General features: G+C 36.1%; 1 protein-coding gene across 2 annotated transcripts in view; it reads right to left on the bottom strand.

Annotated features, from left to right (window-relative positions):
* Positions 1 to 1,537, bottom strand: part of LOC149169838 (uncharacterized protein ycf23-like) — a 293,608-nt gene extending 292,071 nt beyond the window's left edge. The window contains exon 1 of one of the 2 annotated variants that reach the window (XM_089428827.1): positions 1,179 to 1,537. In XM_089428827.1, coding sequence (XP_089284953.1) covers positions 1,179 to 1,511 — 333 coding nt within the window. In that variant the 5' untranslated portion in view covers positions 1,512 to 1,537. The remainder of the gene's footprint in view (positions 1 to 1,178) is intronic. The other variant, XM_089428826.1, reaches the window with a different exon arrangement.
* Positions 1,538 to 11,120: the final 9,583 nt, after the last annotated feature.

Raw genomic sequence — 11,120 nt, forward strand, 5'->3', positions numbered from 1 at the left:
TCTTCCTTTGGCAGTCGAACTTTTAATCAGACTCTTTTTCTTTACACGCAGAGAGCTGGCGGCGTAGGGTAGACAGAAAAACAACGGTTCTGAATGTCCATTCCACGTTCCTCCTTGCAAACACAGTTGCTCTTTTTTCTACTCAACATATTTCTCTCACTGCTCTGATACCACTTGTTGGTCTGATCAATTCATTAAACAAGAAAGAAAGGCAAAAAAAAACTAAATGAAACTGAAATATACATACAAGTAAACACAATTTTCTACTTGGTAAGACCTTGATAGTGTGTAAAGGAAACATCCAATAAGCAAGGGATGGGATCTTTCTCCATAATTACATTCTCTCGAGCATTCACCAATTAACAGCTATTCAGTAATTAATAAAGATTTACTCATAATTACATAATTCTTTGTCACGTTTCAACAATAAATACAGTATCTTGATGTGGAAAAAGACATCTGCTTAACCATTCTGAATGGCAAGATGATAGGCCAGAGATACAAACCGAATTATAATCTGACAAAAAGTGTAGAACAGAACTATAATCTCCTTACTTAGAGGGGAGGGCTCAGAGATTTCGCTACTAATTCATTCCCTTTTTGCTTCACTCAACCATTAAAAGAGAAGAAAATATTTTAAGTCAACTAAGCTAAAAGACAGGCTATAGGACACACAGCTTGGCCATCAGAAATATTCAGCCCTTTTTGTACGCAACATGACAATGAGCCCTCCCAACTTCTCAACAGTCGTGATGAATAAAACTATTTTGCCATGCCTTCTGAACCATCTTTGGCTCGTAGTTGTTCACCGGAACTGGATGATGTTGCCAACTGTCTCGCGACGGTGGAGTATCCTTATTTTGAAATTCCCCTCCACATTAATAATCCACTTCCAATTCAAATCCAACTTTATTTTTTCAGTTTTTCCCCCTTGATTTAGTTAACTTTTCTCGGCTTTCGTCTGTTCGAAGCGTATTGAAATTGTTTGAATTCGTTGCAACTTCTAAATGAATAAACACAAACTTGACATTTTAAAAAAGGTCTGAAACCAAGGCACCATTTATTTATGGAGATTTTTCCTCGCCTCTTCTGTACCGGCACTCGTAAAGATACTTAAGCAATGCAGGCGTCACTGAAATAAGCTCGGGGAATGAATGTGAAGAATAATTATGTATTACCTTGAGTGCGCGTCGGGCATGGAAGTCCTTGAGGACAAACTCCCTGTGAGAAGTCGCAGAGACGGCTGTTACTCTCAGAGGTTGCCTGACCTTCACACCATTCATCCTCGTATCATTCATTCCACCTGATGATGAGCTCCGCTTGAGAGACGACCCTCCAAATTTGGAGGCAAAAGCAGGACTTTTACAATGGAAGAAACTGGATGATGACCTCGCATCTTCCAGGGCTGATGATGTTGCCGCTGCTTTGGGTCCTCCTAATCTCAGGGTGCTCAAGCTCAAACTGGAGTGTGCCATTTGATCGCCAACTGATACGATAAGGGAGGGAGGCATTTGTATATATACGTACGGATGAATGGTGAGAAGCAAGGATTTATTACTGCAACCCAATCTACTTGTAATCATTGTAATCAGATTATAGCGACCATTAGGGAACGGGAGAAATAATTACGAATAACGTCCACGAATGAACATAGGGTGGCAAATGAACCCACAACTTACGTACATATAAAATAGTTAATGATTTTTATTTGCGTTTTTGGGCCAAGAGGCCTTTTTACAATCCAATGTTCTCATTGTTCATATAAGTGAAAAAAAAAATTGTTACTTTAAAATTTAAGGTTCGCTCTAAATAAAATATTTTTATTTTTATTTTTATTTTATAGGGTGAAAAGAAAAAAAAAAAAATAGTGTAAAAAATATATAAATACAAAAAATGATTTATAGTTTTAAAAATCCATGGTACTTACGCTAGAATATAATTTATTTCATGAGGAATTAAATTAGTTTTTAGATATATAATTAACTGTAGAAAAATGTTGGCATTGAATCTATTTAGTTTTTAAAGGTGAAACTTTTTCATTGATATTTAGAGGTAGGGAAATATTAAGAAAAATGTAATTATTACATTTTATCTAATATTTTTGCTTACCTCTATTTATTTTTTACTTGGTTATATTGGGTAAAATATAATATTATAATATTTATTTTATCAAATATTTCTCTTCAACTAGTATATTTCCTATCGTAATATTTTTTCTTTATATTTGAAGTTTGAAAGTAACTAAACTAAACTGTAAAATTAGCACGAGTGGGGAAATATTGAGTAAAATGTAATAATATTACATTTTAATTAGTATTTCCCTCCACCCATAGCCACTTTTATTGGGTGGGGGTGGTAATAAATATTGAGTAACATATAATATTGTAATATTATATTTTATCCCAGATGTTTCCTCACACAATTTAATTTTTATTAAAAAAATTCTTTATATTTGAGGTTCATATGTAAACTTAACAACTATGTAAACATTTGATCCCAGTATGGTAGAAATATTGTAATCTTTAACATTTTATGTAGCTAAACATAAAATTAATAACTAGATTTATATTTATATTTATAATTAATTGCCTAGATCCATCTTAACTCTAGATTTACCAAATCTTTTGATATGCAAACCTCTTTTAAACTAAAAAGAGATTTGATAGGCTTGATAGATCCGGAATTATGGATCTAGGTTGATCCTAAACTAACAGTTATATAAATTAATTAATTTTATATTTTTAATTATTCAATTAATTTTTAGTTTATATTTTTTCTAAATTAATTTAAACATATAATTAAATAATTGATCAACATCTTAATACACACTACACTTTATTTTAAGAAACACTTCATATTAACAAATTAAAAATATATATAAATTATAATTTTATTATTATTATTATTAAAAATATATGAGTTAATGCATTATACATTTAAAAAATATGTGGCAGGATTCTTAATTATGGAGATTCGTTTTCATTTTTCATAGAGACTTTTAATTTGTAAATAGCTTTTGTTTGTGTCAATACCCAAAAAGTCATAACTCATCTTCATATCAAACATTCATATGATAGTTTTTAATTAATCAATTTAATTAAAAAGGTAGAATTGAAGTGACCACTTTTGAAATAAATCTCAATTTTTAACTTCTAACAATTAGTAGGAATATTTTAGAATATTTTGTGGAGGTGAAATCTTTGCCATCCACCTAATAATTATTAATAATTAAATTAAAATTCTAAAATTTCTATCCCAAAATAAACCTTCATATTAACTTAATTATATGGAAATACAAATTAATTTCAAACTTAAAATAAAATAATGTTTATGGTAGTATGTTTTATCCTTATTTTTATTTTTTTGTTATTTGCATTTTAAATTGTCAAATTTTATCATATTTATTATTATGTTAATAGACATGTTTATATTCCAAAGGAAGACACTAGTTTTTTAAAGTATTTTAATTATAAATACTATGTGTATGTTTAAAACTCAATAATAATAAAAATACTAGTGGTCACTATTTAATGAATGATTATGATTAAATGTATTAAGTTACTTACATTTTATAAATGAGGATTTGTGATTATTTATGTGAAAAGTTTAACTTCCAATCTTAATACTTCAATTATTGTCAATCTTATTATTACAACTATCTCTCTTATTTGTGTAAGTGTTATAAACCTCTCAACATTTCTTAATCATTTAATTTATATAAATAAATGAAATTTTATATCTTTTTTGTAAGCACATGTATTTACACTATGTTAACACTGAAAAACACATATTGTGCAGTCTTGAGAACATGGGGGGACTGTGCCTCTCACCCATCAAAAGCCTCTCCCCCTGAGCGAGGAAACCAGAGAAAAAGTCACAAAAAATTATCTACCCCTAGAAGGGGAAACTAGAGATAAAAGCCATGCCAGTCATGTTTACAAAATTGAGTAGGGTTGGAAAAATCAAAATTCCAAACTATGATCCTAATGGCTTTGAGCCAATTGCCTGCAAATCAAACCAAAGGGCCAAAATTGACCGACCTAAGATAATCCATGGAGTCTGAGGAGTTAACTTCATCCTATGGAGGAGTTGCACTAGAGCAACATTGGATTTGCCTTGCACCTGAGTGTTTCCCACTTCGCCTACCACCTCTTTGAAGATGTAGCAACTATAGGGGCTAGACAAGGAGGGGAGGTGGGGGGGCATCTGTTATGGGATGAGGCGAAGCACAAATAATGTCACTACGAGTGGGAGAGGGGCAAGGATCAGGGACTAGGATAATTTAGGGAGAGTTTGAAAGAGAGGGAGCAAAAGAGGAGGGGGAAGGCACATTTGGAGGGAAGTCAATATTCAAGTCCCTGGAAAGCCTTTTGAGGGAGGAGGAGGCATGACTGTGATAAGTCGAGAGCTCTGCAACCATCCAATTGCTCTTGATTTCTCTCACTCCCTTTCCTTGGCCTAGCGAGCCAAAAGGTTGCGAAGAGCCCAGAGCATAGGACAACCACAACTCATATCAGCCTCCTTTAATTCAAGCATAGGGTGAAAGCATGGAGCTAAGTTACACTTTTTGGGAAAGAGAGCGTGTTTTGGGTGAAAATCGATAACTCGATCGAGTGCTCGATCAAGTAATCTTTGAGCTCTCAATCGAGTTGTTTGAGAGCTTAAATAATGTAACCTGAGGTTAACTAAGGGCTCGATCAAACCATGTTTTTGAAACTTCGCGCTAATACAACCTAGGCATGGAATTAAAAAAAGTGGCTAGATCTAGCCTTAAAGCTAGATCAAGCCTTTATTTAACCACATAAATGGCTCGATCAAGGGTTTACTAAACCCTCAATTGAGTTATTTGAATTTGAAATTTAAATGCTCAATCGAGCCTCTAAAGTCCTAAAATCCACAACTTCAGCATCCCTTCTGCAAAATTTCCTGCAACACCATTTTGTACCCTAGCGGACTTAGGGTAAAACCTGTCCTTAGGTGGCATAGTTGATCATGTTGGATTCATGAAGTAATCCTCTATCCAGTGGCATATGAGTTTGACATTTTCAAATTAATTTTGATATTTTCATCTACTTTCTTTTAAACATAATGCTTGAAAAAAAAAATTAATAATTTTAAAGAGATTGAATAAAAAATCAATATCATAAAATATACACTATGAAAAAATTTCAAAAAATACCATTATCTTCTTTTGAGCCATTTTCAAAAGGGTACTCTTGGTTTTTCAATTTATTTAAATAACTGAAAAAACATATCCTTATTTTTATTTTTTTGTTATTTGCATTTTAAATTGTCAAATTTTATCATATTTATTATTATGTTAATAGACATGTTTATATTCGAAAGGAAGACACTAGTTTTTTAGAGTATTTTAATTATAAATATTATGTGTATGTTTAAGACTTAATAATAATAATAAAATATTCGTGGTCACTATTTAATGAATGATTATGATTAAATGTATTAAGTTACTTACATTTTATAACTGAGGATTTGTGATTATTTATGTGAAAAGTTTAACTTCCAATCTTAACACTTCAGTTATTGTGAATCTTATTGTTACAATTATCTTTCTTATTTGTGTAAGTGTTATAAACCTCTCAACATTTCTTAATCATTTAATTTATATAAATAAATTAAATTTTATAAAAAAAATTGTAAGCATGTGTATTTACACTATATTAACACTGAAAAACACATATTGTGCAATCTTGAGAACATGGGGGGACTGTGCCTCTCACCCATCAAAGGCCTTTGCCCCTAAGCGAGGAAACTAGAGAAAAAGTCACAAAAAATTCTCTACCCCTAGAAGGGGAAACCAAAGATAAAATCCATGCCAGTCATGTCACATGGAATGAGTCGATCTTGCGGACAAGATAGACCTTCCTAGAATCTAACGATATCTAGTGACAAGCAAGCCAATCAAAAACTATCTTTCTCTAAATATGCATTTATAAACAAAGGAAAACAAGTGTTTTAGGCCTACCTTGGGTCCAATGCAAGTTTGTGGAAGCCTCGCTCCTTTGATCCAAATGAGCTCCCTTGTTGCGAATCTACAAACACAAACAAGCAAACAAATTAAATAGCACCTGAAAAGCCAATATCATAAAGCATACTTAACATGATGATCAAGGAATTCATGAAACAAATGATATAAGACAATTTGTTGAGAAAAATGAATCTGATTGTATTAATTCAAATCAAAGAAGAAATTTACAACCTGTGCCTTGATGTTGTACAATCTCCTCCCAGGGTCCAACAAGAAGTCTCCTCTACTTTGATAAGTTTCACTCTCTTCCCAATGAAGCCAAAAAGGTATGTGATCTCTCCTCTCAAGCTTAACTAGGAAGTCTCAATTCCACCAGCATTTACCCTAAAAAATGTTCAGCTTCTAACCCCTCTAGCAACCAGCCCAATGCCTTAATTTATAGTGCAATGGAGGGAAGTTACTAGGTCCTCCTTCAAAGGGATAAAGCCCTCCTTCAAAGGGATAGCTCCTTTCATCAAGGGATTAGCTCCTTCTCTTTTGGGATGCATGAACCACCTAAGAGCGACCAATCCACGTTAAAATTCCTTCTAGAAACATCTAGAATTAACCCAAAGTGAGTTTTTTAGAATAAACTTGCGCCTTTTTTACTTTCACAGGGGTTCGCACTCACTCCTTTAGGGACAGAGCAGGCAGGTCCGCAGTTTTTGTGAACAGGAGGTGCGTGACCGCAGGAAACAGTGAGAGAAAGTGCGGAACTAAAGCTTTGTTGATTTTTAATGTCTTTCTCTCATTTTCAAAGCTTGACTTGAAGAGTTGAGGTCTGAGAATTGCTTAGGAGGACAGTACAAGTGATGATAGACCCATACTGACTGCAAATAGTCATGGTGACGATATTTTTGTGTCACAGATTGCCCCCTAAAGTGCGAAGTCTGTAGTAGATGAGGATTTCATTTATCATTTAGGAAGAGTGAAGTACTTTATCATTTCAAGGATCATCTTGTGGAGAGCCCGGTCGGAACCTGTAAAAACATTCAATGCAAGATATATATATGAGATCATATCATCGCTGAGGTAGGCATTCCCATACTTAGATCAAAACTGACTAGAAAACTAACTACTTCTCTGATATAGGAATGATCTTGTAATACATCACAAGTATAGACACATGTAGACACAGTATGGACGCAGCAATCTGTTTATGAATAGTCCACAATATAATGAATACAAAATTCCTCGCAACCTGGATTGCGGAAACTAGATCCAGGGTCTTCATTTCTACCTCCCGAAATAGTACGATTCTATCCATGTGAATGAATGTGTTGAAGTTGAACATGGTAGAAACCACTTGATTACCAGTCAATGATGTAAACTGTTAACAAGTGTGAGAGAAACCACCAATGATGTCAATGGTTCTCAAAGTACTCAGTACAATCCATGAGATGTGAATAGATGTGTTGATGTCGAACATGTCACGGAATCCTTTGATCGAAGGTCAATGATGCAACCTGTCGTCAAAGGTGAGAAACCTGCCATTGAGGCATGCAGATCCCAAGGTACTGACGATTTCTAGATCATATTTCTAGATAATGAGCTGAAGTCGATAGAAAGCGATCCGTCATAGGCAAGCCCACAACACGAAATCATAAAACAAGTTTAAGAAATTTAGTTGCAAGGACTGACTCAGGGATGGTCAAGATGGATGACAGATATTTTGCAGATGAATGGCTTATTGGCAGTGACCTCTTGAACACATAATGACACAACAGATGATTTGGTGACAATTGACCCAAAGTTAATACCCAGAAACCGGCTGAAGACTTTCAATGTGGTTTGATCAACTGTTAGGCAAAGGATTTCCCAACCCAGGTGAATAAAAGTGTCGTGTTCAAGAGCGGTTACAAAGTATGACAAACAGGCTCATTTTTCTCTCTTTTCCCCCACCATTTCTGGCAAGTACCTCTTTATTTTTGACAAGCTTGAGGAGGATAACATTTGCTTGATTATAAGCTCATCCTTCGGATGAGTCCAACTTAGTTTAAATTTGAACCCTAAGAAGGAGTGGTTCGTTCCTATTTGTAATTGAACAGGTCCTTTACTGTCAAATTTTAACGAGTCTAGTATAGGAGAAACTCAGCGTTTTTCAATTTTAGAGAGTCTGAAAAAACTTAAGAAGACTCTAGGGTTGACCTTTTTCGTAAATTTGTATCTCCCAAGCCCGAAAAAGTATAAAATAATACTTGAGAGAATCGCTTGATCTTTACGACCAAGGAGTACTTTTCGTGATTAGTGCCCCTGATCCGAAAAAGTAAAAAAGCGATCAATGACACGCCGTTTTATAACCAATATCGAATTTGAAACGACAAAAATCCAGCAATCTTTTCATGTTTTTACAGTCAGAAAAAGAGCTGTAAGTGGACCGTCTTTTTAGTTCCATCTTAATGAGTTTAAAAAGAAAAACTTGGCGATCTTTTTATGTTTTAGGAGTCAGAAAAGAGCTTAAAGGTGACTCTAAATGTTTTTTTTGGTCAAAAATGACCGATTTCGCCTGAAAAATCCGTTATCCTGAACAAAAATGCAAACATTACTCATACCTGTTTAAGATGGATAAAAATGCTACAAAAGTTACCTTTCTAAAGTGAAACATAAACAAATTTACAATTCATTTATTCAAAAAACTTATAAAAAGGGCTTTCGTCAATTCGTTTTTATCGTTTGAGATTTGGGTGAGAAAATAATGCTTTTGGTCAGAAACTTCCCGTGAAGATTGCGGAAAATCCATCCGTCGGAATCGAGCGTCGTCTCCTCCAGGTAATCCACATCATCCTACTCTTCAATTTTATCCGTTTCAAATCGTTTTTTAGGGTTTTATTTCATTTTTTAGAGGGTTTTTAGGCTAGAAACCCACGCGCGGGGGCCCGCAGGCATAACACTGGCAGCCCGCGGACCCCGACTTTTTCTCAATGGGGAAAAAGTCAGGGGTCCGCACCTTCCATGAAGGCAAGGTGCGGACCCACGCACTGTCTCTAATAGAGAGGGTGCGGTCCCCGCAACAAGGGTTTTTAACCCAAAAATTCTCAAAATTGACCCAAACAATTTAATTTCTTGCATTCTAATTTGCCTTTTTGTTGGATGTAGAGTGTACATCATGCTTGATTGGCGAGAAGGGAGCATGAGGACGTAGATCTTGCCACGTTAAATCACCAACCTTCGATCGATGCATTGAATGCATGCGGCTTGTACAAATTCTGGGCCATACCTGGCATGAGGGCCCAGGTGGACTTTTTGCAGTGACTGGTAGACAGGTGGAGCATACAAGATCAGTGCTTCTTCATTGGTGGCCACCAGCTCGAAATCGAGCTGGAAGACATATAATTTTTAACTGGTTTGCCTAAGAGAGGCGAAGACTTGACTCTATTCGGGACTAGGCCAGGTGGCCAGTCTGTCGATAGCCTCCGGCTAGAGTTCTGCAACAACCAGGCTAGAGACAAAGGGATAGACATTAAAGCCATATCTCGTCCTGAACTCATGGTGATCGCATTTACTGTTACCAGACTTTGCGGGAGCGCCGCACTACATATTGCCACTGGATCCCAGATGCGGATGGCAGTTGACTGCTTTCGAGGCACCATCTTCAACTGGTGCGATGCTGTGTTGGCTAATGTAAAAGGCCAACTGACCAGAGCCAAGAACGGACAACTAAAGACCTTTGGTTATGGTGCTTTGGTTGTGAGCTTTGGTCTGGAGAGGGTCCCAATGTTGGTCCTGCAGCACCTCACTGTTGGAGCTGGGCTTCCTCGAGAGCCCAAACTGATGCGATGGGTTGCAATTATGGCCTGTCATCCTGACGAGGGGACAGAGGTCGTTCGATTCAAACCTGAGTATTTCCATTGGTTGGAAAACCAGGTCTTTGCTATTCAGGACTTCCCTTACGCTGGGGTAGATTTTCGCGGTGACCCACACATGGCTCTTCCACCAGGAGAGCAATGGGATGACTCAGGTAAAATCATTTTCAACATTTTCCTATTTAATTTTTTGTTTTGTTTTTATGTCGTCCCAAAACTGATAGTAAAAGTTTCAAATGCAGATGTGGGTCCACAGCGACCAGCCGCTCTCTGGCCTTACGAGAGGAAACAACCAGCTGCAGCGGCACCAGCCCCACAGGACGAATCAGCAAAGACCTTGCCGAGTTGGAGAGTCATCTAGAGCGCTTGACAGGGGACATTCCAGAGACCAGCATAGATGACATTCCTCGTCGACTACAGCGCTATGTGATTGGGGTCCCAGGACCTTTTAGGAGGTTCCTTTGTAAGGTGGCCCGTACAGTGGTTTCTTATCGAGATCATCACCAGTGATAGGATGATCGCCTATTGTAGACACATATGACATTTTTTCTTTTTGTACTTATCATTTTTGCCGATCATAAGGTGTTTTTCAACCTATGATCGAGGACGATGTATATTTTGACACACTCCTATATATATCACTATTACCGGCTTATCTTGTAAGACATGTTATGGAATGCTTTTAAATTTACATGTATGATTATTGCAAATGTCTACTTAACACTCGAGAAGCAATTGCATCTGCTAATGTATTTAAAGATCTTGGAATATGTTGATATTCAATATAATCAAATTCACGTTCCAAGAGACGCACCCTCAAAAATAATCTCAATAACACCGGATTTCTAATGGCATACACTCTATTAAGCTGTAATACAATGAGTTCAGAATCTAACCTCACTATCAAACTCCAAATCCCAAATGAAATAGATTCAGATAATAACTCAATCACTGCATTATACTCTGCAATGTTGTTCGTTGTTTGACCGAGGCTTACCCCATGCATAGATACCAACTCGTCAGAGGGCGAATAGATAACCCAAGCTGCAGAAGAAATGTTTCGTGTATTACGACAAGCACCATCAGCGAAACCAATGTATGTTTGGAGAGGCATCGACATCTGCAATATCAAGAGTAAAACCAAGATAAGCAGGAATAATGACGAAAAACACTCTCTAAGTTAAGCACACTTTTTAAACTAAAACACACCAGCTAGAAAGAAAACTATCCTAACTAAAAATCTCCATACCCATTCTTTAATCATAATACCTCTTCAGGTAAAGACCATT

This window comes from Pinus tabuliformis, chromosome 4_2, assembly GCF_031772625.1.
Source record: "Pinus tabuliformis cultivar Carrire ecotype Pingquan chromosome 4_2, CPIR1, whole genome shotgun sequence".
Lineage (NCBI taxonomy): Eukaryota > Viridiplantae > Streptophyta > Pinopsida > Pinales > Pinaceae > Pinus > Pinus tabuliformis.